At 40.8% G+C, this 27,334-nt stretch overlaps 1 protein-coding gene and 1 pseudogene across 1 annotated transcript; one reads left to right on the forward strand and one right to left on the reverse strand.

The window, feature by feature from the left end:
• Positions 1–13,221: 13,221 nt before the first annotated feature.
• Positions 13,222–17,228, forward strand: LOC129065108 (leucine--tRNA ligase, cytoplasmic-like; annotated as a pseudogene).
• A 4,251-nt stretch (positions 17,229–21,479) lies between these two features.
• Positions 21,480–26,228, reverse strand: BMP15 (bone morphogenetic protein 15). The gene is made up of 2 exons (XM_054566360.1): positions 25,880–26,228; positions 21,480–22,339 (listed from the first exon to the last, which is right to left on the reverse strand). The coding sequence occupies exons 1-2, from the start codon at positions 26,205–26,207 to the stop codon at positions 21,480–21,482; spliced, it is 1,188 nt and encodes a 395-aa protein (XP_054422335.1). The 5' UTR covers positions 26,208–26,228.
• Between the last annotated feature and the right edge of the window lie 1,106 nt (positions 26,229–27,334).

The following is a 27,334-nucleotide window of genomic DNA, read 5'->3' on the forward strand; positions in this document are numbered from 1 at the left end:
GTTTCTTGCACCATCCTCAGCACCTCTAATACACTTCTTTTAGAGCCTGTGTCCTAGTAAATAGAACCAATTTGTTTATTTTTCTCCCCTGATAGACTGTTTTACCCATCTTTGTATGCTCAACACCTAGTACAGGTCTAACACGTGGCAAGTGTTTAAAAACTACTTGAAGGTAAGGGAAGAGGATAAGGAGGGAGGGATAAAAGGGAGGGGAGAAAAAAAGATTTCTTAGCATTAGCAAATTAGGGAGAAGATATTCTTGGTTAGATGAAACGCTTGTTTATCCAGCAAGTTTCAATTTGCATCCATTGTCTTAAGGTAATTAGAATATTTCTAGGTCATTTCACAGTGATGATTGTATATACTTTGAAAGTATTAATCCAGTGTTAGACTGGTGCTCCATGTCCTGCAAATTCCATACAAGTCATTTCCCTTATGATCTGAGGACACTAAAATATTTTACAAATATTATCTTGCCAAATGAGTATGTGTAAAAATTTTCCTCGGGGCTTCCAGTGATGAAAGAATATGCATACCAACAGGGTAAACACACTTCCCCAACCGCCAGGCAACAGTTTTCACTCCTGTCTCTTGCAGAGCACAATATCCATCCCTCCAATGTAACATTCAGCACAGCATAGTCATGTCTGTGTGTCTCCCCTGCCCGATTGAATTGGAAACTTCTTGAGGACAGAGAGTGTGTCTTCATCTTTTTATCCGCAACACAGGGATTGGCATGTGGTAGATGTCCCATATTTATCTCCTGGCTTCATTGAAGGTGTCAGCAGGGTTGCTGTTCTTCTGGTGACTCCAGCAGGAAGTTCACTTTTTGCATTTGCCAACTTCTAGAAGCTGCCACATTCCTTGGCTCCTGGCTCTCATCCAGCAATGGTGTTACTCCGACTCTTCCATAGGGCACCACATTTGCTTCTTGCTCATTTCTTTTTATTGCTGAATAATATTCCATTGTATACATGTACCAGAGTTTGTTTATCCGTTTACCTATTAAAGGACATTGTCATTGCTTCCAAGTTTGAGCAATTATGAATAAAGTTGCTATAAACATTCATCTGCAGGTTTTTGCATGAACATAATTTTTCTACTTGTTAAGTAAATAAATGGGACTACATCCAATTAAAAATATGCATGGCTAAATAAACCATCATCAAAAAGAAAAGGGAACTGACTATATGGGAGAACATATTTGCCAATGATATACTGGACAAGGGTTTAATCTCCAAAGTATGTAAAGAACTCATACGACTCTACACCAGAAAGACAAACTACTCAATTAAAAAAAATGGGCAAAGGACCTGAATAGGCACTTCTCGAAGGAGGATATACAGAGGGCCCATAGGCATATGAAAAGATGCTCAGTGCCACTAGTCATCAGAGAGATTCAAGTTAATTAATTAATTTATTTTTAAATTAATTAATTTATTTTTTCAAATACATTTGTCTCTGCCAACCCCCCACCACTTTCCCTTGCCCACTCCCTCCCTCCCTCAACTATTCCCCTTTGGTTTTGTCCATGAGTCCTTGATATATGTTCCTTGACTTTCCCCTTCCCTTCTTTTTCCCCCACACCCCCTCACTCCTTCCCTCTTGTCTCTATGGGTTTCATTTCAGTGTTGCTGGTCTTATTTTCCTTGCATCTTTGTTTTGTTGGTTAGGTTCCACTTACAGGTGAGATCATATGGTATTTGTCTTTCACCCGCTGGCTTATTTTGCTTAGCATAATGCTCTCTAGTTCCATCCATGCTGTCACAAAGTGTAGTAGTTCTTTTTTTTTTCTGCTGCGTAGTATTCCATTGTGTAAATCTACCAAAATTTTTTGATCCAATCATCTACTGATGGGCATTTAGGCTGCTTCCAACACTAGGCTATTGTAAATTGTGCTGCTATGAACATTGGGGTGCATAGGTTTTTTTGAATTGGCATTTTGGAATTCTTAGGGTACAGTCCCAGCAGGGGAATGACTGGATCAAAAGGCAGTTCCATTTTCAGCTTTTTGAGGAAATTCCACACTGCTTTCCACAATGGCTGCACCAACCTGCATTCCCACCAACAGCGTACTAGGGTTCCCTTTTCTTCACAGCCTCGCCAGCACCTGTTGTTTGTTGATCTGTTTCTGATGGCCATTCTGACTGGTGTGAGGTGGTACCTCATGGTGGTTTTGATCTGCATTTCTCTGATGGCTAGTGATGCTGAGCATCCTTTCAAGTGTCTCTGGGCCCTCTGTATCTCTTCCTTGGAAAAGCGTCTGCCCAGGTCCTTAGCCCATTATTTGATTGGATCGTTTGTCTTCTTGGAGTGGAGTCAAGTGAGTTCTTTATATATCTTGGAGATCAAAACTCTATCTGATGTATCATTAGCAAATATATTTTCCCATAGGGTTGGCTCCCTTTTCACTTTGCTGATGTTTTCCTTAGCTATGCAGAAGCTTCTTATTTTGATGAGGTCCCACTTCTTTATTCTTTCCTTTATGTCCCTTGCTTTAGGAGACATATCAGTGAAAAAATTGCTGCATGGGATATCTGAGAGTTTCCTGCCCATGTTCTCCTCTAGGATTTTTATGGTGTTGCGACTTATATTTAAATCTTTTATCCATCTTGAGTTTATTTTTGTGTATGGTGTCAGCTGATGATCCAATTTCAATTTTTTTGCATGTAGCTGTCCAGCTTTCCCAACACCATTTGTTTAAGAGGCTATTATTGCTCTATTTTATGCTTCTGCCCCCTTTGTCAAATATTAGATGCCCATACAGACCTGGGCTTTTTTCTGGGCTTTCTATTCTGTTCCACCGGTCTATGGATCTGTTCTTGTGCCAGTACCAGATTGCTTTCAGTATAGTGGCTTTGTAGTATAGCTTGATGTCCGGTATTGTGATCCCTCTACTTTATGTTCCTTTCTCAAAATTGCTGTGGCTATTTGGAGTCGTTTATGGTTCCATATACATTTTTGAAATGTCTTTTCTATTTCTCTGAAATATGTCATTGGTATCTTAATAGGGATTGCATTGAATCTATAAGTTGCTTTGGGTAGTATGGACATTTTGAGGATATTAATTCTTCCAATGCATGAGCACGGTATATGCTTCCATTTATTTGTGTCTTCCTTAATTTCTTTCTTCAATGTTGTATAGTTTTCTGCGTACAGGTCTTTTACCTCCTTGGTTAAATTTATACCTAGGTACTTTATTTTTCTTGCTATATCGAATGGTATTTTTTTTTCTGATTTCCTCTTCTTCTCTTTCATTGCTGGTGTACAAAAATGCCTTTGATTTCTGAATATTGACTTTGAATACTGCTCTTTTGCCAAATTCACTTATTAGGTTGAGGAGTTTTTTGGTAGAGTCTACAGGGTTCTCTATGTACACTATCATGTCATCTGCAAACAATGATAACTTTACTTCCTCCTTTCCTATTTGGATGCCTTTTATCTCTTTCTCTTGTCTGACCGCTGTGGCTAGGACTTCCAATACGATGTTGAAAAGAAGCGGTGAGAGCGGACATCCTTGTCGTGTTTCCCGATCTTAGTGGGAAAGCTTTCAGTTTTTGCCCGTTGAGTATGATATTGGTGTAGGTTTTTCATATATGGCCTTTATTACGTTGAGGAATGCCCCATTTATTCCCATTTTGCTGAGTGTTTTGATCATAAATGGGTGCTGTACCTTGTCAAATGCTTTTTCTGCATCTATCGAGATGAGCATGTGGTTTTTGTCTTTTCTTTCATTTATGTGCTGTATCACGTTTACTGACTTGCGTATATTGAACCATCCCTGCATCCCTGGGATGAATCCCACTTGATCGTGGTGGATGATCTTTCGAATGTATTGCTGGATGCGGTTTGCCAATATTTTGTTGAGGATTTTAGCATCTATGTTCATCAGCGCAATTGGCCTGTAGTTTTCTTTCTTTGTAGGGTCTTTATCTGGTTTTGGGATCAGGGTGATGCTGGCCTCATAGAAAGAGTCTGGGAGTCTTCCCTCCTCTTGGATTTTTGGAATATCTGAGAAGGACAGGGGATAGCTCTTCCTTAAATGTTTTGTAAAATTCTCCTGTGAAACCATCCGGCCCTGGGTTTTTGTGTGCCGGGAGTTTCTTGATGACTGCTTCAATTTCCCCAGCTGTTATCGGTCTGTTCAAGATTTCTGTTTCTTCCTCCTTCAGTGTTGGAAGATAATACTTTTTAAAAAATTTGTCCATTTCACCAAGATTTTCAAATTTCTTGGCATATAATTGTTCATAGTAGTTTCTGACAATCCTTTGTATTTCTGTGGTATCAGTTGTTATTTCTCCTCTTTCATTTCTGATATTACTAATTTGGGTCCTCTCCCTTTTTTTTCCTGATGATTCTGCTTAAAGGCTTGTCAATTTTATTTATCTTTTCGAAGAACCAGCTTCTGGATTGGTTGATCCTCTGAAATGTTCTTTTCGTCTCTATGTCATTCCATTCTGCTCTGATCTTGACTATTTCCTTCCTTCTACTTGCTCTGGGATTTATTTGTTGTTGTTTGTCCAGTTCTTGAGTTTGTAGTGTTAGGTCTTTTATTTGAAATGTTTCTATCTTTTTTAGGTAAGCCTGTATTGCTATGAACTTCCCTCTCAGGACTGCCTTTGCTTTGTCCCATAGGTTTTGGACTGTTGTCTGTTCATTTTCATTTGTTTCCAGAAATTTTTTGATTTCTCCTCTGATCTCATTATTGACCCATTCATTGTTTAAATAGTTTACTGTTGAGTCTCCATGAGTTTGCAAGTTTTTGAAGTTCCTCTTTGAGGTTCATTTCCAGTTTCAATCCCTTGTGGTCCGAGAAAAAGTTTGGTATTATTTCCATTTTCCTGAATTTGCTGAGGTTTGCTTTGTGTCCTATCATGTGGTCTATTTTTGAAAAACTGCCATGAGCATTTGAAAAGAATGTGTATTTTTCTTCTTTGGGATGTAAGGTTCTATATATGTCAGTTAAGTCTCTTTGATTCAGTGTGTCATTCAGCGCCACAATATGTTTCTTAATGTTTTGTTTGGAAGATCTGTCCATTTTTGACAGTGGGGTGTTGAAATCCCCTACTATCAGTGTGTTGCTGTCTATATCTTTTTTGAAATCATCCAACAATTTCTTTCTAAACTTGGGGGCTCCTATATTGGGAGCATATAAGTTTACAATGTTGATGTCTTCTTGATAGATTCTTGGTTTAAGTACTATAAAGTGCCCCTCTGGGTCTCTCTTTATGGCCTTTGTTTTGAAATCTACTTTGTCTGATACAAGTATGGCAACCCCGGCCTTTTTCTCTTGCCCATTTGCTTGGAATATTTTTTTCCATCCCTTTACTTTCAATCTGTGTAGGTCTCTTGCTCTGAGGTGGGTCTCTTGAGGGCAGCATATGTGTGGGTCATGTTTTCTTATCCATTCAGCTACCCTGTGTCTTTTGATTGGGGCATTTAGTTTATTCACATTGAGAGATATTACTGATAGAAACTTACTCATCTTTTCTCTTTGTACCTGTGTTCCTCTCTGTCTCATTCTTTTCTTTCATCTTCTTAAACCAGTCCCCGTAGCATATCTTGGAGTGCTGGTTTGGTAGAGATGTATTCTTTTAGCCTTCTCTTGTCTGGGAACCTCTGTATTTCCCCTTCTATTTTAATGGAGAGCCTTGCTGGGTAGAGCAGCCTTGGTTGTAGGCCCTTGCTTTTCATGACTTGGAATATTTGTTGCCATTCCCTTCTGGCTTGTAGTGTTTCTGTTGAGAAGTCAGCTCCTAGGCATATTGGGGGCCCCCTTGTATGTTACTTTCTCCTTCTCCCTTGCTGCATGAGGATTCTCTCTTTGTCTGTGACGTTTGCCATTTTAATGATGAGGTGTCTTGGAGTGGACCTTCTTGAGTCCCACTTGAGTGGGGTCCTCTGTGCCTCCTGGATCCATGAGAGCCTTTTTCTCCTCCCAATTTGGAAATTTTCCATCATTACTTTTTCGAGGAGTTTCTCTATCCCTTGCTCCTCTTCTTTTCCTTCCGGTATCCCTATTATATGGATATTATTGCGTTTCAGGTTGTCCTGCATTTCCCTAAATGCCTCTTTATTCCTTTTGAGTCGTTTTTCCATTTCTTGTTCTTTCTGGGAGCTTTTTTCTACCTTATCCTGCATCTCACTGATTCGATCCTCAGCTTCTTCCAGGCTGCTTTGGATTCCTTCTACTGTGTTCTCAATTCAGAAATGGTATTCTTCATATCCTCTTGTGTCTTCTTGATAGTTTCTGTGTCCTTTTCCAGGTTGATATAGTTTGCTGTAAGATCCTGATAGTTTCTCTGCAGTTTCTCATAGTTCTTTTTGAGCTGGCTGAGGTCAGTGAGCTTCCTTAGAACCATTGTTTTAAATTCCATATCTGATAGTTCCCTTGCCTCTATTTCATTTAGCTCTCTCTGTGGGGAGTCCCCTTTTCCACTCATTTGGGGGGAACTTCTTTTTCTTCCCATTTTTGTGAGAGTATTTTAAATAATATATTTATTTATTTATTTATTTTTGCTTCTGCGCAATTGGGCCGTCTAGATTTCCTGACTTTGTGGATTAAACTTCTATGGTAGTAAGCGGGTCTTTTTATTTATTCATTTAATTTTTCCCTTTACTTTTCTTTCTGGGCCTGCCTCTGATGATGTCAGTTGTTGACCCTATAGCACCTTGAGTTGTTTGTTTGAGCCTTCCAGGAGTCTACTGTCTGTGTCTGACTCATGCTTTGGGCAGCTCTGTCACCCCTTTGGCCAAGGATCCACTGTTTCTATGGATCACTCTTTACTTTCTCACTGGCTCCTTGAGTGCACTCCCCGGCCAGCAGGGTCCCCCGCCAGGATCCCCCGCCAGCATCCCCCGCCAGCCTGGGATCGTGTGCATGCTTGCCTCAGCCCAGGGGGCTTCCCCAGGCCGGCGCGCTCCCTAGCACTGGTCCATTTAAGGTCTTCTATTGTGTGGTTTCCCTGCTTTTGGCTCTTTGGATGTGTTGCCTGCCCTCACCAAATGAGACTATGGAAATAGGAGGAAGTCACCTCTAGGACTCTCCAGTTAATCCTGTCTCCAGTCTGTCCTCCAGGGACTCTGGGCAGCTCTGTGACCCCTTTGGCCTGGGATCCACTATTTCTGTGGACTGCTCTGCACTCTCCGGCCCACGCGCGTCAATATACACCTGCCGTCTCCGATCTGCACACTCCCTTGCAGGCCCCATGGGTTCCAACCTGTGGGAGGCCTTGCCAGCTAACGGGAGCTCTCGCCAGCCAGCGCCGGTCCACACACACACTCGCCAACTCTCGCCGGCCACTCGGCGCCAGAGAGATTCAAATTTAAACCACAATGAGATATCACCTCACACCTATCAGAATGGCCATCATAAACAAATCAACAAACAGGTGCTGGCAAGGCTGTGGAGTAAAGGAACCCTAGTACACTGTTGGTGGGAACGCAGACTGGTGCAGCCACTGTGGAAAACAGTTTGGAATTTCCTCAGAAAACTAAAAATGGAACTGCCGTATGACCCAGTGATTCCACTGGTGGGATTGTACCCTAAGAATCCTGAAACACCAATTCAAAAGAACTTATGAACCCCTATGTTCACAGCAGTGCCATTTACAATAGCCAAGGGCTGGAAACAGCCCAAGTGTCCATCAGTAAATGAGTGAATTAATAAATGGTGGTACATTTACATAGAAAGAAAGAAGGAAGTCCTACCTTTTGCAACAGCATGGGTGGAACTGGAGAGTATTATGCTAAGTGAAATAAGCCAGTCAGTGAAAGACAAATACCATATGACCTCAGTTATAACTGAAATCTAATGAGCAAAATAAACTAATGAGAAAAATAGAACCAGAGACATGGAAACATGGAATAGACTGATAGTTATAGGAGGGGAGAAGGATGGGGAGGAATGGTTGAAGGAAGGGGAAGGGACTAGTCAAAGAACATGTATGAAAGATGCATGGACATGGACAACAGAGAGGGGATTGACTTTGGCTAGAGGGGTGGGCTCGGTGGAGGGGGGTAAAAGAAAAAAATGAGACAATTGTAAGAGAATAAACAATAAAAAAATAACAAGAAGTGTGATTGCTATATTGTATGGTGAGACCATGTTTAACTTTGTAAGAAACTATCAGATTGTCTTCCAAAGCAGACTGTATCATTTTTCGCATTTCTACCAGCAATTGGAGCTGTATGTTTTGGATACAAATCCTTTATCTAATATGTATTTTGCAAATATCTTTCTAGTCTGTGGTTTATGCTTACATTCTCTTAACAGTGTCTTTTGCAGAGCAGACATTTGAATTTTAATAAAGTCCAAGTTACCATTTTTTAAAATTCTTAGTCATGCTTTTGGTGTAATATCTAAAAAGTCATCATCAGAGCAGTGGTAGGGGCCACTCTGGGTCCAAGCATCCTCTGGCTCTGGACGTCCCCACAAGGACATGGCAATTATCTGGGTCCCGATGACAATCATGGAGGTGGCAGGAAGCCTGGCCCTGGCAGTGCGGGGTGCATTGTGTTGTGATCAGTCAAAGGATAACCAAATATGCCATGATATATGTGAACAGATATTTTCCTCAAAAAGTGAGTCACAACTAAAACATCTGTTGCAGCAAGTCCCAGATTATTGCCCTAAAACAATGGTTGAAATTTGGAGTTGGAGATGAATTCATCTTTGCCAGGTTCATTTAAGAAATCTGACTGCTGGGTTGGCTTGGGCTGCTGTGAACTGGCTATTTTATCTTAGAGTGTCAACAGGCATACAAGCAGATATCTTCAAAAAATCATATTTCCAAAGGTTGCAGAAAAAAAAATATGAGCCTCTCTTCCATTATTTTAATGTGTTTCCTTCTCTTGTCTGGATTTCTGCATTGCCCTAGCAGGTCTGCCAATATGTGTTGATGAAGGAAGGGTCAGGAAACCTTTCTTCAGTCCAGTTATTTGATGTTATTTCACTAAGGAAGATAAGAAACTATGAAGGAAGAGCAGTATGAGATATTTTGTGAGGACTCCATTTTTTTTTACTCTCAAGGCATTTAAGTTTTAAATTAAACAGCTGCTAAGAAAAACTAAAATAATGTTCTGTACTGGAGCTCTGACTCCATGAGAATACTAACATAAAATTAAGACTTTCAGGATGTTAAAAAGAGGCTCTAAAGAGTGCAAAAACAAAGATGATTGGCCTTATGTGTTTTAGGCTCAGTTCTCTCAGCATTGTCCTATCAATACACAGCTAAGTTCATAAGTGAGGGGTGCAGGCATGCATTAAATTTTATTTTTGGAATAGTCACATGGTTCAAAATTCAAAATGTATTACAATAAAATGTCTCTTTTTCACCTCTTGTACTGCAACCACTCAGTTCCTTAAGTTACCAGAGACATTTTCTGCATTTAAAGTAAATATGTACATATAATCCTTCTCTATTCTGCTATAACACAAATTGTAGTCTGCCATACGCCTTGACCCACCTCTGAATGCCAGTTTTTGGTGAATATATATGTATGTCTCCATGGGCTATAGAGTGTATCCTCAGGAAATATCAAAATTAATTGTTCTCCTTTAGATATTTATAAAAATACTAACAAAACAAAAAACCATCAGGGCATCAGAGAGATTTGGGTTAGAATCTGACTACCTACTTACTTGATATGCTTTGTGACCTCAGGCAAGCTTCCAGAACATTTTGTTTCCACAAAAGTAAAAGGAAATGATAATTATTCAGGTCAAGATGAAATAATATGATGTATGAAAAGCACTAAAAATAAAATACAGGAAAAAAATAATCTCTAAACCAAAGGTTACCTAGATTTTCTATGTTGTCTTCTAGAAGTTTCATAGTTTGTATTTGACATTTATGTCTATGACCCATTTTCAATTAATATTTGTGATAAATGCATGTACTTGTCTAGTTATTCCAGCACCATTTGTTGAAAAGATTATCCTGTATTCATTAAATTCCTTTCTCATCTTTGTCAAAAGTCAATTGACTACATTTGTGCAGGTATTTTTTGTTGCTCTCTATTCTATTGCATTGATCTATTTGTTTATTCTCTCACCAGAACCACACTGTGTTAATTGCTGTAGCTTAAAAGTGAATATTGAAGTCAGGCATCTACAAAAAACCATAGCTAACATGACACTTACTGGCAAAAGACTAAATGCTTCCCCCTAAAATGGGGAACAAGGAAAGGATGTCTGCTCTCACTACTTCTACTCAACATTGTATTGAAGGTTCTACCCAGGGTAATTAGGCATCTAGATTAAAAGAAAGAAGAAAATCCTAAGAAATCCACACAAACTATTACAGCTAATAAGTGAGTTCACCAAAGTTGTAGACAAGTAAAATACACAAAAATTACTTCTATTTCTACACAATAACAATTAATGAAATTTAGAAAAATCCTTTTATAATAGCATCAAAAAGAATTAGAAAACAGGAATAAATGTAAAATGTTAGACATATAATGAAAAATAACAAAACATTGTTGAATAAATTTAATAAGTTTAAGTCCTAAATAAATGGAAAGATATCCTATGTTTACAAATCAGAAGACTTAATAATGTTAAGATGGCAATACTACTTAAACTTATCTACAGATTCAGTAGAGTCCCTAATTAAAAAAACTCAGATAGTATTTTTCCTAAAATGAAAAGCTGATTCTAATTTTCATATGATAAGTCTTCTTGTTAAGATGGAGGCATAGGTAAACACGGCTTGCCTTCTTGTACAACCACATTAAAATTACAACTCAACTATAAAACAACCATCACTCAGAACCATCAAAAATCAAGCTGAAAGGAAGTCCAGCAACTATAGAACTAAAGAAACCACATCCATCCAGACTGGTAGGAAGGTGGAGATGGAGAGTCAAGGAATGGGCTGGTCCCACACCCAGGTGTGGTGGACAAAATTTTAGGAGGGATATCTCCGGAGTGAGGAGTCCCAACCCCACACTAGGGCTCCCAGCCCAAGGTTCCAATGCCAGGAAGAAAAGTCCCCATAACTTTTCAAAAACCACTGAAGATTGAGTCAGTGGAAGAAACTGCTAAACTCCCAAGCAGTTCCTCTTAAAGAACCAGCACACAGACTTACTAAGACTCATTCCCTCTGAACTCCAACACAAGGGTAGCAGCTTGAAGGGCACCAGAGGTATACAGGGAGGAACTAAAGTGTCTGGCATCAGGGCGAGAGCTGAAGTACAGTTTTCTCCCAGACAGAAAGGTAGGCAGAGGCCATTGTCCTTTTCTGAACCCTCTCCCAAAAGAGCCACAGAGCCAGCAGGCAGGTGCCATATCTGAGACTCCATCAACCTGACTAACACTGTTTGCACAACCCTGAAGATACTGGAGGCTCTGCCCCACCCAACTTATGGGCCCACGTGAGCGCTTAACGGTGGCTTTTGCATATGAATAGCTTGTCTAGACTCATGATTCACATATTCTTAACTCCTCTCAAATAAGCAACAGCCAGCCTCAATGACCACCCCCCAGCCCCTGTACATCTTGCTAAGCGGCTGCAGGCCCGGCACTAGCAGCATCCAGCCTAGACTCACAACTTGGCTTCACCTGGGAATCTACAAGCCCAGCACAAGCAGCAACCATCTCAGTTTGCTTTGCAGCTCATGCAGAGTTGCCCCAGGTAGAATACACGTGGGGGCAGTCCTTGGCCTGCACCATCCGGGAAACCCCAGAGCCTGCATAACCAGTGGGCAGCTACAAATCACATCAGAGCACCATGGCCCTGCCCTTGCACAGCTGATCCTCCATGGAGGGTAGAGGTTGGAGGTCAGTGGTCACCGCCAGTCCTTGCAGTTGACTGGCCTGGGTAAATCCCTCCCAGTTACCTGCCAACAGCAACCAAGGCTCCACTATAAGAGTAGGGTGTACTCACCCACATGAAAGGCGCACTTCAAGTACCCAGCTTGGGTGATAGGGGAGGCTGGGCCACTGGACCCTACATGATACCTACTACATTAGGCCACGCTACCAAGATACGAAGCCAAAGCAGCTCTACCTAATACATATAAACAAACACAGGGAGGCTGCCAAAACAAGGAGACAAGGAAAGATGGCCCAAGTGAAAGAACAGAGCAAAACTCCAGAAAAAGAACTAAGCAAAATGGAGATAAACAATCTATCAGATGCAGAGTTCAAAACAGTGGTTATAAGGATTCTCAAGGAACTTAGTGAGGACCTCAACAGCATAAAAAAGATCCAGTCAGGAACGAAGGATACACTCATTGAAATAAAGAACAACTTACAGGGAATCAAAAGTAGAGTGGATGAAACTGATAATCAAATCAATGATTTGGAACATAAGGAAGTAAAAAACAACCAATCAGAACAAGAAGAAGAAAAAAAGAATTAAAAAAATGAGGATAGTGTAAGGAGCCTCTGGGACAACTTGAAGCATTCCAACATTTGCATCATAGGGGTGTCAGAGGGAAAAGAGAAAGAGCAAGAAATTGGAAATCTATTTGAAAAAAAATAATGAAAGAAAATATCCCTAATTTGGTGAAGGAAATGGGCGTGCAAGTCTAGGAAGCACAGAGAATCCCAAACAAGACAGATGCAAAGAGGACCACTCCAAGATACATCATAATTAATATGCCAAAGGTTAAAGATAAGGAGAGAATCTTAAAAGCAGCAAGAGAAAAGAAGTTAATTATCCACAGGGGAATTCCCATAAGACTGTCAGCTGATTTCTCAAAACAAACTTTGCAGTTTAGAAAGGATTGGCAAGAAATATTCAAAGTCATGAAAATTGGGGACCTACAGCCTAGATTGCTCTACCCAGCAAAGTTATTATTTAGAATTGAAGGGCAGATAAAGAGCTTCCCAGACAAGAAAAAAATTAGAGTTCATCATCACCAAGCCATTATTATATGAACTGTTAAAGGGACTTATTTAAGGAAATAAGACAAAAACTATGAACCATAAAATGGCAATAAATTCATATATTTCAATTGAATCTAAAAAACTAAGCAAACAAGAAGAGCAGAGACAGAACCATGGATATGGAGAGAGTTTTGATGGTTGTGAGATGGGAGGGGAGTGTGGGGGAATGGGTGAAGGGGTGACGGGGGGCAGGGGAGGGCGATTGCCTCAGCAGGCGTGTGAGCTTCAGTGGTGTGGGAGGCCTGGGTGTTCCTATAGGGAACAGACAGGTTATAACTACTCTTTTGTAGGGTGGATTGCAAAGGTGACAGTTGTGGGTTTGCACTGTCAGCTGGGTGGCGCCATGGCAGAAAGAAAAGAAACAGCCAAAGTGGACTTTTTGAAGATTGAGAAGAAAATTCAACAGAAATGCAATACCAAGAAAGTATATGAGGTCAATGCATCCAATTCAGAGAAGCAGAATAGCAAGGGCAGGTACTTTGTAACCTTCCCGTATCCATACATTAACAGGCAACTTCATTTGGGACACATGTTTTCTTTATCCAAATGTGAGTTTGCAATAGGGTACCAGAAATTGAAAGGAAAAATTTGCCTGTTTCCCTTTGGTTTACACTGTACTGGAATGCCTATTAAGGCATGTGCTGATAAGTTGAAAAGAGAAATAGAGCTATACGGTTGCCCTCCTGATTTTCCAGATGAAGAAGAAGAAGAGGAAGAAGTCAGTGCTAAAACAGAAGATATAACAATTAAGGATAAAGCTAAAGGAAAGGAGAGTAAAGCTGCGGCTAAAGCTGGGTCTTCTAAATACCATTGGGGCATTATGAAATTGCTTGGTCTGGCTGATGAAGAGATAGTCAAAAGCAACCTAAGTGCCCATCAGTAAATGAGTGGATCAAAAAACTATGGTACATTTACACAATGGAATACTACACAGCAGCAGAAAGAAAGAGCTACTACCCTTCGACTGCATGGATGGAACTGGAGAGCGTTATGCTAAGTGAAATAAGCCAGGGAGCAAAAGACAAAAATACCATATGATCTCACCTATAAGTGGAACCTAATCAGCAAAGCAAGCAGGCAAGGAAAATATAACCAGCAACATTGAAAGAAAAAAGAAACCAATAGAATCAAGAGGGAAGGAGGGAGGGAAGTACAGGGAAAGGGAAGGGAAGGATGAAGTCAAGGAACATGTGTAAAGGACCCGTGGACATAGCCAAAGTGGGAAAGGATTAAGGGAGGGAGGTGGGGGAGTGGAGCAGGGGAAAGTGGTGGTGGGAAGGTGGAGACAAATGTATTTGAACAATAAAAAAATAAATTTTAAAAAATAAAAAATAATTTTAAAAAAAGAACATTGGCTTGATTATTTTCCTTTTTTTTATTTACTTTTTAAATACATTTGTCTCTGCCTACCCCACATCACTTTCCCTTGCCCCCTCTCTCCCTCCCTCACTCAACTCTTCCCCTTTGGTTTTGTCCATGAGTCCTTGCTATATGTTCCTTGACTTTCCCCTTCCCTTCCCTTTCCCTGCCCCCCTTCCCTCTTGTCTCTGTTGATTTCTTTTCCTTTCAGTGTTGCTGGTCATATTTTCCTTGCATCTTTGCATTGTTGGTTAGGTTCCGCTTATAGGTGAGATCATATGGTATTTGTTTTTTTTCCACTATTGGCAAATCAGGATCTGAATAGAATGGATTTGAAAGTAGACTGGTATCATTCCTTCATCATCACTGATGTTAATCCTTACTATGATTCATTTGTCAGGTGGCAGTTTTTAAGAGAAAGAAGTAGAATTAAATTTGGGAAACGATATACCATTTACTCGCTAAAAGATGGACAGCCCTGTATGGATCATGACTGACAAACTGGAGAGGGTGTTAGCCCTCAGGAATATACTTTAATCAAGTTGAGAGTGCTTGAGCTGTATCCATCTAAATTAAGTGGCCTGAAAGGGAAAAAATATCTTCTTGGTAGCTGCTACTCTCAGACCTGAGACCATCTTTGAACAGACAAACTGTTGGGTTAGCCCTGATTTGAAGTACATTGGGTTCGAGACAACAAATGATGATATACTCATTTGCACCTAAAGAGCTGCCAGAAATATGTAATACCAGGGCTTTACCAAAGACAGTGGTGTGGTGCCTGTTGTTAAGGAATTAATGGGAAAGGAGATTCTTGGTGCATCACTTTCTGCACCTCTAATATTCCTACAACATGATCTATGTTCTCCCAATGCTCACCACTGAGATGATAAAGGCAGTAGTGTGGTCACTAGTGTTCCTTCTAACTCCCCTGATGATTTTGCTGCCATCAGGGACTTGAAGAAAATGCAAGCCTTATGAGCAAAGTATGGAATTAGAGATGACATGGTCTTGCCATTCGAGCCAGTGCCAGCCATTGAAATCCTTGGTCTTGGAAATCTCTCTGCTATAACTATTTGTGATGAGTTGAAAGTTCAGAGCCAGAATGACCAAGAAAAACTTGCAGAAGCAAAGGAGAAATTATATCTAAAAGGGTTTTATGATAGTGTAATGTTGGTGGATGGATTTAAAGGACAGAAACTTCAAGATGTAAAGAAGACTATTCAGAAAAAGATGATTGACCTTAGAGATGCATTTATTTACATGGAACCAGAGAAACAAGTCATGTCCGGGTCTTCAGATGAATGCGTCATGGCCCTGTGTGACCAGTGGTACTTGGATTATGGAGAAGAGAACTGGAAAAAGCATACATCCCAGTCCTTGATGAACCTGGAAATATTCTGTGAGGGGACCAGGAAGAATTTTGAAGCTACCTTAGATTGGCTCCAAGAACATGCTTGCTCAAGAATTTATGGTTTAGGTGCTCGCCTGCCTTGGGACGAATAGTGGCTGATTGAATCGCTCTCTGATTCCACTATTTACATGGCATTTTACATGGTGGCCCACCTATTATGGGTGTGGGGGACTTGTGTGGACAGGCAGAGTCTCCAGTGGGCATCAAACCACAGCAGATGATCAAGGAATTTTGGGATTATATTTTCCTCAAGGAGGCTCCATTTCCTAAGGCTCATATCCCAAAGGAAAAATTAGATCAGTTAAAGCAAGAGTTTGAGTTCTGGTATCCTGTGGATCTCCGAGTGTCTGACAAGGATCTTGTTCCAAATCGCCTTTCGTACTGCCTTTAAAATCACATGACTATGTGGCCAGAACAAAGTGACAAATGGCCTGTGGTGTCTAAATCCACAGGCAACTTTCTCACTTTGACGCAAGCTATTGACAAATTTTCAGCTGATGGGATGCACTTGGCTCTTGCTGATGCTAGTGACACTGTTGAGGATGCTAACTTTGTGGAAGCCATGGCAGTTGCAGATATTCTTTGTCTGTACACCTGGGTGGAGTGGGTGAAAGAAATGGTTACCAACTGGGATAGCCTAAGAAGTGGTCATGCCAGCACCTTCAATGATCAAGTTTTTGCCAGTGAAATGAATGCAGGAATTATAAAAACAGATCAAAACTATGAAAAGATGGTTTTTAAAGAAGCTTTGAAAACAGGGTTTTTTGAGTTGCAGGCTGTGAAAGATAAGTACCGTGAACTGGCCATAGAAGGGATGCATCCTTGTGTTCCGATTTATTGAAGTTCAGACACTTCTCTTGGCTCCATTCTGTCCACATGTGTGCAAGCACATCTGGACACTCCTGGGAAAGCCTGACTCAATTGTGAGTGCCTCATGGCCTGACACTGGTCCTGTGGATAAAGCCTTGATACATTCCTCACAGTATCTCATGGAGGTGGCACAGGACCTCAGACTGCAACTGAAGATTTATATGATGCCAGCTAAAGGGAAGAAGACTGACATACAACCACCTCAGAAGTCTTTGCATTATGGAGAATATAGTCTACCTGACCAATTTCCTTGAGCTAGAAAACATAGAAGTCTTGTTTGCCTCTGAAGCAGAAGATAAAATCAGGGAAGGATGCTGTCCTGGGAAACCACTTAATGTTTTTAGAACAGAGCCTGGGTTGTCAGTCTTCATAGTGCATCTCCAGCTATCCAATGGTCACTTCTCAACCAAAATTGAAATCAGCCAAGGAGATACCTGCGATCCTATAATTAGGCATTTAATGAAAATGGACCAAGGAATCAAAGGTATTTCCAAAATGAAACAGATGAGATTTGATGACCCACTGTTGGGGCCTCGGCGAATTCTTGTCCTGGAAAAAGAGCAAACTGGGAAGACCCCCATTTATGAGCATGCTGTCTTCCATGTAGACCTCATGAGCAAGAAAGTTTACCTTACTGAAAATGGGCTACAGGAAGATATTGGTGACACAGTGGCCTATCTGGTTCATTAGACTCATGCAAATTGGAGATTTATCCTGGTTTCTGGGGATACTGCTATTTTGTGCCTATAGATTGGCTGTGAGAACCTTAGGCTGGACCTAAATAGATTTCATTTCTAACCATTAAATTCTGCATGTAATCATAAATATACCGAGTCATCTTGGATTCCTGGACCTAATAAATTATTTTTCCTTCTTGGAGTCTCAAAGAGAAAAAAAAAGAGGTGAGGGGGTAAAGAGCTACAGATTGGTAGTTATAAAATAGCCAAGGGGATATAAAGTACAGTATAAGAAAGGGAGTAGCCAAAGAACTTATACACATGGCCCATGGACAGGAACAATGGTGGGAGGATTGCCTGAGGGAATGGGGGTGCTGTGTGGTGGGGGGCAAAGGAAGAAAAATTCAGACAACTGTAATAGCATAATCAATAAAATAAAAAATGTTTAAAAAATGAAATTCATATGAAAATTCAAGTGGCTCAGAATACCCTAAACAATCTTTGTAAAGAAGAAAATATTTGGAAGAATCACATTTCTCAATTACATAAGTTACACAAAGCAACAGTTATTAAGACAGTGCTGTTCTGGAATAAAAGCAGACCTATGGATCAATGGAAGAAAGTTGACAGCCTAGAAATAAACCCTTATATTTATGGTCAATTTTTGATGAGGTGTGAAAACAATTAAATGGAAAAAGATTAGTCTTTTCAACAAATGGTACTGTGACAACTGGATATGTATGTAGAAATAAGTGAAATTAGACCTTTATCTCATATCATATGCATAATTAACTAAAATGGATTAAACACCTAAATATTAAAATGATAAAAATTCTTAGAATAAGACATAGGTGTATAAATCCTCATGACCTTGGATTATTCATTGTTTTTTAGGTAACACCAGAAGCACAAGAAACAAAAGATAAAAATAGATAAGTTAAAAACTTCTGTATTTCACAGGACACCATCTAGAAAGTTAAAATGCAACTCATAGAATCAGAGAATATATTTACTAATCATATATCTGATAAAGGGACTAATATCTAGAATCTATTAAGAACTTTTACAAATCAACAATAAGGGACAACCCAATTAAAAACTGACAAATGGCCCTGGCTGGGTGGCTCAGTTGGTTGGTTGTTTCATTGTCCCATACACCAAAAGGTTGTGGGTTCTAACCCTTTTTGGGGTGATTAGGGGAGGCAGCCAAATGATGTTTCTCTCTCACATCAATGTTCTCTCTCTCTCTCTCTCTCTCCCCTTTACCCCTCCCCTCTCTGTCTCTCTCCCCTTTCCCTACCTTCCTCTCTCTCTAGAACCAATGAAGGCATATCCTCAGGTGAGGAAAAAAAAACAAACTGGGCAAGTGACTTGAATACACATTTACCTAAAAAAGATATTCCAGTTGCAAATAAGTACATGAAAAGATGTTCAATATCATTAGTCATTAGGGAAACGTGACCAAAACCACAGTGAAATATCACTTCACCTCCACTAATATGATTAAAATAAAAAAGGCAGACAATAACAAGTATTGGTGTGGATGTAGAAAAATTGAAACCCTCACTCATGCTGGATAGTAAGATGGTGTAGCCACTTGAGAAAACAATTTAGCTGTTTCCCAAAGTGTTAAACATAGTTACCACATGATTTAGCATTACTACCCCACTTTATAATGCTGTTGGAAGAATTGACCAAAGACATGTGAAACTTCTTTACCAAATTAGGCACCCAAGTATTTGGTGGAACTGAAAATGAATTTTACATGCTTCCCAACTTTGCTCAGTATTAGATGTAATATACTACCAAAGTAAATACAACAAACAGAGCTCCAGGGTCAGAAGCAACTTTAAATGCTTGCTCCTTTTGTGCTCATACAATGAATAAAGTTCTGGCCTATTCACTGAAAGAGCTGGGACAAGATGGACTTTGTTCCCTGCTTTTGCTTTCTGGACCAAATAATCATTTCTCACCACCCACCTGGACAGACAGATTTCTCATCCGCACACCATCCTCCACTAACAAGCGTATCTCCTTTCTCCCAGAAGAACATTTGAAGTATAGATCTTTTACACTGGACTTGAGAAAAAGTGCTGAGCTGAAAGCAACATTTCAAAAAAAAAAAAAAGAATTCATACCATCAGCCACAACTGACCTCATCCTTCCAGTGTTTTCTTTGGATATTCTGACAACTCAGGGCTTACTAGATAATGGGTTCGATTAACCCTGAACCCTACATAAATAGATTAAGTTTCAGATGTGTTCAGGATTCACAGGTTTGGAGACAATGATTTTCTGAAAATCTCAAAGAACACTGAGATACTGAACTCAGAATATGGTCCTGTGACCAAAGTCTGTCTTCAGGCCTGTCATGTATTTGTGCCTACTGCAGGTAGGCTGGGGAAATGGCTGCACTACAAACTCACATTTACTCTCCCATGTCGACTTGGAGCATATATGATTCCACAAACCTACTTATTGAAGAACACAGTTGTCACATTCTATTGTAAATTGAATCATGATTTTGAAACGGGGCAAAAATTAATGTTACTTTATATTAAAAATATATATTACATTTATTCCAATAGAAAATTAATGAAATATGTGAACATTGAAATATATCATGTTACAAGGAAAGCATCCCTCACAAAAAAGAAAAAAAATCAGTGTCACTGTCCTATGTTTGAACCTATGTTTGTATCCATCAAGGATGTACTATGTGCCAATCTCCAGTAATATAGAAATGGGTAAAACACAGTTGAAATTTTCTAAAGGAGCTCCATCTTTTGGCAAAAAAAAGTTATACTGGAGTGTTAAAGGAAAGCAAATAGTGCTATGTGAGCACAGAGTAGGGGGCACATACTTGAGTCTGGGATGTTATGGGAGCATTGAGCATGTGTAGAGAAATTCCTGAGCTGATTCCCAGAGATACAGTAAGGAAGGTAGATGGACAAAAGGATGTTATAGAACAGCTCCCCAGGCAAAAGAACACAATTTGTGTATTTATAAATGTGTATGTCTGTCTAGCTGGAACCAGTTTTTGAGAAGGGAGTCATAAAATGAGTTAATTTACAATGGATAGGTAAAAAAAGAGGGATTCATATATTTATATTTGGCAAATACATGCACCCATCCTAAATCAGTCCAATCTTATTCCCACTGAGACTGGCCCTAAGACTAGTCAAGGAACAGTTGGGCAGGGAAAAGGCCTTACTAGGCTTCTTCAAAGGGGCCCCTTGGGGCTTCAGGGCTGCCTTAAGAGAACAAAACTTCAGAGGAGCCTCTGGCTCCACTCTTGGGGATTAGAGTTCAGCTGCTGGTCAAAGCTAAAGGAAATAAATTCCTTCCACCCATTCTCTCCCAATCCTCAAAACATTCCAGATTTTCTTTAGCAACAAAATGATTTATTTGTAACACAACTCAGTTCCCATCACTTCAATACAGTATAGGAATAAAAAAGTTACATTGCAAGCATCATATAGTCCAAAGCATAGCACCTTGCTTCCCAAAACAGCAAGTCCATATCCCCCAGAGACCCATGCCCAGAACCAAACTGAACTTGCATAAACAGGCAAGCCCAGAATGAAGTAAGCCCCAGGCCTCAACATGATGCAGCCTCCCCTCACAGCCGTTGAAGCTTTCTAAATGCAGCCTTCTCCCACTTCCACCTCCATCCAGGCCAGCTCCTGGGCTCTGAGACATTAGGGAACTTTCTATGTTGAGTAATTAACAGGGGTGTTAAGTGTTACACAAAACAAGACAATACCCTGTGAAATCTAGTGTTCCATAGAAGTGTTAAGATTACTCCCCTATACATAATCCTAATAGACAATGACAACTCTTCCCCTTTTCTATCTCAGATTTTCTAGAGAGCCTCAGAAAATGGGACACTAGGAAGATCCTACCTTTCCCAGATCTTGGTGGGACAATGCCTAAAGTTATGCCATCATGGATTGGTGACTTTTAACAAAGTCACAATGAAATGACAAGAAATAGAGAGGACATATCCAAAGGAATATCTTACTCAAGCATTAAGGGTTCTGACTAGTGGTCAAAACACACTAATGTTTTATATCAGAGCTGTTTCTATATAATGCAAGGAGATCATAAACAGGGGAAGAGACATGTAGCAACACTGAAGACAAGGAATAGAACCTGTAGATTAGGTAGGAGATCACCTGCAGATTTAACATTGGTATTGGTTTCTTTATTTTAAACCCTACTCCAATTTCTTGGGAAACCTGAGCCACCTGTACCTGTGCTGTCACTTGCATGTGCAGGACTGGGCAATCATATCCTCATATTCCTTGTACAAGATACTACCATTAGCCTCAACCAGAAGGATGCTAATGGGAGCATACTTATAAGGGACACAAGAGGGCTGAGGGACATTCTGGTCCACCAGCTCATTGACAAGGTTCTGGATGATGGCGTGATTGGGAGAATTGAGACCATAGCGCAGTACCCGAGGGCAGGCTCCCTTACAGTAGTTTGGGGTATAGAGATTGGGAGCAATGATCCAGTGATCCCAGCCCAGCTGGTGGAAACTGACTTGGAAATGGTGGAGGGAACACTGGTTACTTTCAGGCCCAACATGTTCCTGGGAGGGGCCAGGAATCTTAGATGCAATACTGGCTGCTCGCTGTGCCCTCTGCAAGAGAAGAGAAGAGTCCTTTTTCATAAACTCCTCCAGGCCTCTGGGTAGAAGTTTGGTCTTCTGAACACTTTTATGAGTGTCATTGAAATAGAGTAACAAGAAGGCAGTGTCTAAGGATGACATGCCATGCCACAGGAGTTCAAGACCCTCACTATCTTTTTGCTGCTGACACATGAAGTGAAGTTGCAGAACCTTGTGCCCCTTGTGATTCCAGAGACTTTGCTGAACATGTTGTGTGATTTCCATCTCTGTCCAAGCTTTGGATAGCAGGGAAGGCTTTGAGGAACCTCTTCCTAGGGAAGGAAAGTGACTAGTTGGATTTTTCTGGACCCACGGCTCCACATGGCATAAACGGTGGAAGCCAGCTAGGTGGAGTTGATGGCGATAAACCACAGTGGCTCTGACTAGTTGGTAGGCTACCCGGTTTGGTCTCAGAGGAAAGTGCAGGGTCTGTATATGCCGGTGGCCTGCATAAAAAAGAGGAAACAAGAACAAAGGGTTAGCTTCTTACCTCCAAGCCTGAATCTCTCTCACAAAACTTCTCAGAACACACTGACAGTTGTAAACAGCCTTAAAATTAACTCAAGTTTGATAATAGCTATTGCATATTGAGCACTTACTAATATATTAGAAGTTTTACATGCATTAGCTCTTTAGCCTGCAATAGCCCTATGAGCTAGTTATTATCCCTATTTTATAGACAAAGAAATTAAGGCTCAGAGAAGCTATGCCAGAGGACATACAGCCAGTTGTGGTAGAATCAAGATTTGAGCCCAAGCGTGTTTCCCTTAAGGAGAGAAATTGTGTCTTATTTTCAGTTCACTCACAGCACTAGGCTGAAAAAAACCTTCAAATATAGAATTATTCTGTGTATATATTGTATGTGTGGGAGAAGATCAATCATATTATTAGTTGATTATTAAAGGTGACCAATTAAGAGAATTGTTGAGAAATACATGAATTAAGAATGAGTCCTTGTGTCATATCACTGTACAGATGCAGCTTTGGGGTAACAGTCCAATATTGAGGGTTAGGACCTGCCATTAGCTCAAATCCAGGGCCAAGGTGCCACAAAATAATTTTTTCTATCCATACCTAGCTGGGGCAGCTATTTTACCATTTCTGCCTTCCACTTTAAGAATTGCTTCTTGAATAGCTATTCCTTCTTGGGCCTTAACCCTCAGTCTCTGCTTTTTCTATTTATTACTGGAAATGATTCTTCCTTTTCCCCATTCATTGTACCACCATTCCTCTAAATAATATTTTCAACAAGACCTTGGTTATATAAATGTTTTGTTTGCATGCTCCCTAGTGATTAAGAGTTTTAATCTAAACCATAATGCTGACACCCAGTGGCCAAAGGGATTAGAAGGTGGGGCCTGCAGTGCTCTGAACTTCTGCATCCCCCTCCTGGTGAAGGTCAAGAGCAAAGGTTACAAAAACCAGACATTGTAGGAAAAAGCCTTCTTTTGTCTTCAGAGATTTTATAGTGATAAACTATATAACATTTGCATGTTAATATACATATTACTCACCTAACCTTCCTTCTGGAGGGCATCTTCAAGCCTGGAATTCTTTTGTAGGCCTAAGGCCTTTAACATAGAAGCTCTTTAATGTCTTCATGCATCAGGGTATTTTCTTTTTTAATTCAGGCTCCAACTAATGCTTAATAAACCCTCAAGTTTGGGGCACTGGACATCATTCACATAAGGCCAGCGCCAGGGTTTTGTTTGCTTTCTCAAGTTACTCCAAACTCCCATCCTACCATAACCTTTCCAAGAGTCCCACCCATATAACTGCCCCACCCTGCCTGAAAAGGAATCCAACCCAACCTCTATCTAGCAGGCTGTCTGGTGAAGAACACTGCCTTTTCCTTTTAGACTTTGACATCATATATTTCCTGAAGCAGGGTGGGGTTGCTGAGGGTCAGAGTCAGAAGGGAGGGCTCAGAACTTTTCAGGGAAATGGCCAACTCATACGCCCTACTTCCTAAGCACCTGCTTTCAAACTTCACATCTGTATGAACTTGATTTCTGCTGAACTAAGGAATGAACTCTAGAGCTTCTAAAATGGCCTGCAAGTCCCTGTCTCTCATCAGCCTCATATCCTACCACTCTCCACAAGACTCTCTGGGCTCCAGCCATACTCATCTTCCTTCTGTTTTCAAGTGTGCTTCCATACTCTAGAACTTTGCACATGTTTCCTTGGCCTAAACCAGACTTCTGTCTACTCTTCTCATGCCTAGCTTCTTATTTTACAAATCTCAGCTCAAATGTCACCACTTCAAAGATGCCTTTCCTGACAATTCCATGTAAAGAGAGGATTCTTTGCTATTATTTATCAAAAAAACTTGTTTCATTCTTTGATAGCACTTACCACAATTTGCAATTTCAGTGTTTACTTACTTGTCTCACCACCCAAGCTTATCTTGATCACATCTGTATTCTGGCACCTAGACAATTGCCTATCATTTAGTAGGTGCTAAATAAATATTTGTTGAGTGAATCCCCACCCCACCAAGCTATTTTCCTTTTCCTTAATCAGAACATACTTCCCTATCTCTATTCATAGTCTCCTTACTCCTTCTGCAAGGTCCAGCTTAAATATCACCTGCTCTATGAGGCCTTTCCGACTGTTTCCCTGCTTCCTTTTCTTTGCTTTAAGCAGTGACCATTTCTTCTTTGGGGTCCTGGGAGCCCTACTGCTTATCCTTTTCAAATCATTTATTATGCTGTAACACCATTATGAGACCTAGAGGTGAGGAAAGCATTTATTTTCCTCTTTATACCCAACCCAAACACAGAGCCTGGTGCTCAATTAATATCTGCTGTGGAATCAGCACAGCAGAGTTATTAAAAGCACAAGCTCTGGAGCCTGAAAGCCTTGGATTCACAGTTAGCTCTACAAATTACTAGCTGTGTTACATTGAGTAAGTTACCCTAAGTCTCAGTTTCTTCACCTATAAAATGGGTAGGTTAACAGTACTTACCTCATGTGATAGTACTGAGGCTTAAGGGAGATAATGTTTGTAATTAGCCCAAGGCCTGGCACCTTTACGATGTGGTAAACTCACAGTAAAGGTTAGCTAGGGGTATGGTTGTTTTGCTTGGAGGAAGGAGTATAAATCTTCTTGTCATCTGAGACTAGCGAAGGCCCAAGATTGATCTTGCCAGATTCCCAAGATTTCCTAGAAGTTGATGACTATCTGCATTCCCTAGAGAACCCTGCACTTTGAGAGCCCACTGCTGTCCTGGAACAGTGTCTAATGAAGATGTTTAAAACAGAATTAAGCACAATGGGAACAAAGGCAATTCCAAAATACATTTGGTACCAAAAACCCAATGTAGCACCATGGTCTAAATTGAAAAACTGCTTGGTATACAAGGATATTGGGATACAACACTTAAACACTTGAGAAGTTATGAATATACTTTAAAATCAAACAGACTTGAGCTCAAATCCTTTTCTCTGCTACCCACTGTCCTTGTGATATTTGCAAGTTATTTAATCTCTCTGTGCTTATTTTTTCTTATCTTTTAAAGTTAGACTAATTGCTTAGTGACAGCTAACGACAGTGGCTATAATTAAGGATGTCCTTTCTGAGGCTTTGTAAATTTCCCCAACTCAGCATTCTGTACTCTTTGTCTTCTAAGAATAAAACATATGAACAGCCCTCCACAAGAATGCGTATGGGTATTTTTCAATCATAATTTTCAGTGATATAACAAGTGGCATGTATTTCTCTGAAAAATAGGAGTTGACATATTACTCAGTTGCTCTGGGGCCTGGGAAAGATTCCCCAAAGCAACCTGTTCTTAAATTAGGCTGCAAAAGGGTAGCAGGATTGGAGCCAGCTTTTCCCAAGTTCGCAACTCTTTGAAAACCAAACCTGAGACCACAACCTGCCTACCAGGCAATGAAACCTTACTGTCAACTCACAGATCCTCCTTTCTCTAAACTCCCACTCATTACTCTACTCTCCAGGACAGTATAGTATAATAACTCACCTCTGAGAGGCCTTGCTACCTTGGCCAAGGGCCTCACCAGCCTCACCATGGTGGCCCCAATTGTGCGGTTCTCCCTAGGGTGACCACGAGCATCAGCTGAACGCTGGTATAACTCCAGCATGTACCGCATGGGATGCCCTTGGACCTCTGGCTTCCTCTGTTTCTTGCCAGAGACTTCTTCTAGCAGCTCCTGAATCAGGGGCAAGGTAGGGGTCTCAGCCAGAAGAGCAGGGGAAGGCTGCCCTACCTCTGCCATTTGGCCTCTGTGTTCTGTAAAAAGTACCAGTCCCCAAAGAAGAAGAATTCTAAGGATGCTGAGGAGGACCATCTTGAAAGGGTTGGTGTTTACCAACACGTTCTAGTCCAAGCCTAAAGATGTCACTCTTTCCCTTTCCTTTCACACAGGTAACTGCATCCTGGCGCCACAATCACAAAGGATAGGGCAAGAAAAAAAATGAAAAGCAGGCAGGCCCTATGTTGCTTCCTCTGGGAGGATCTTCTGAACCAAATGACGTCTCCAAACTTGGTCTCTTTGCATCAAAACAAATAGAAACAGCAGGTGGGACAAGGAAGCATGTCCCCCACACCTGCTTCCCAGGGCTGGGAACAAGATAGCACTTATTTGGAGTCTGAGGTAACTTAAAAGGAGAAGTCCATTCTAGGACCTGCCCCCTTATGTTATCCACTAGGATGAAAAAAAAAAAAAAGCATCCCTAGCCTGCTCTGCTTCACAGATTTAAAGGAAGTCTGTTAATCAGTCCTTAAAGGGCCAGAGGCCTCCTGGTCCCATCCCACATCCATGTAGTACTGTCTCTAATGCAGTATTTCCCCAAACGTGGTCTGCTAGTGACTTGCAATGAAACTATCTGCGGTGACTGGTAAGAATGAAGACTTCTGGGTCCATAGGAATCTGAATCTTAATGAATGCTCCAAGAAGTTCCTGTAAACACTAAAATGTGGAAACCACTGTATGAATGTGGCTGCTGGAGCTTGAAGAATATGCCTTAACAGTGGTTCTCAATCTTGGCTGTACATTGGAATCACTTGGGAGAGATTTAACTATCACAGATGCCTCCGTACCATCCCCTGAAGTTCTGATATATGGGCCTGGGTGTTACCAGGGCATCACAATCTTACAAGTTCTGCAGGTGATTTTAATGTGCAGCCCCATTTGAGTACCCTGATTTGGAACTTTCTGGCTCACCATGGAAGGTGTTGAGATCCTGAGTCGGCTTCATCAGAGAAGCCTGGGGTGATGGAAGATGAATCTGTGGAAGTTGGCTGGGAACCTGCCTACCCTGGGGGGTTGATGGGAGGGAGCAGGGCTGAGTCAGTTTAGTTAAGGCTGCCCAGGCCACGATTCTGCAGAAAGATGGTAGGTGGGGTTCTGGTTCTGTCCAAGGAGAAGTAGTTTGTTGGGGTTCTAAGAAGAAGGTGGGGCAGGAGTTCAAGCCA

The sequence above is a fragment of the Pteronotus mesoamericanus genome, unplaced genomic scaffold, assembly GCF_021234165.1.
Source record: "Pteronotus mesoamericanus isolate MK-2021 breed Mesoamerican mustached bat unplaced genomic scaffold, CSHL_Meso_final contig_173, whole genome shotgun sequence".
Lineage (NCBI taxonomy): Eukaryota > Metazoa > Chordata > Mammalia > Chiroptera > Mormoopidae > Pteronotus > Pteronotus mesoamericanus.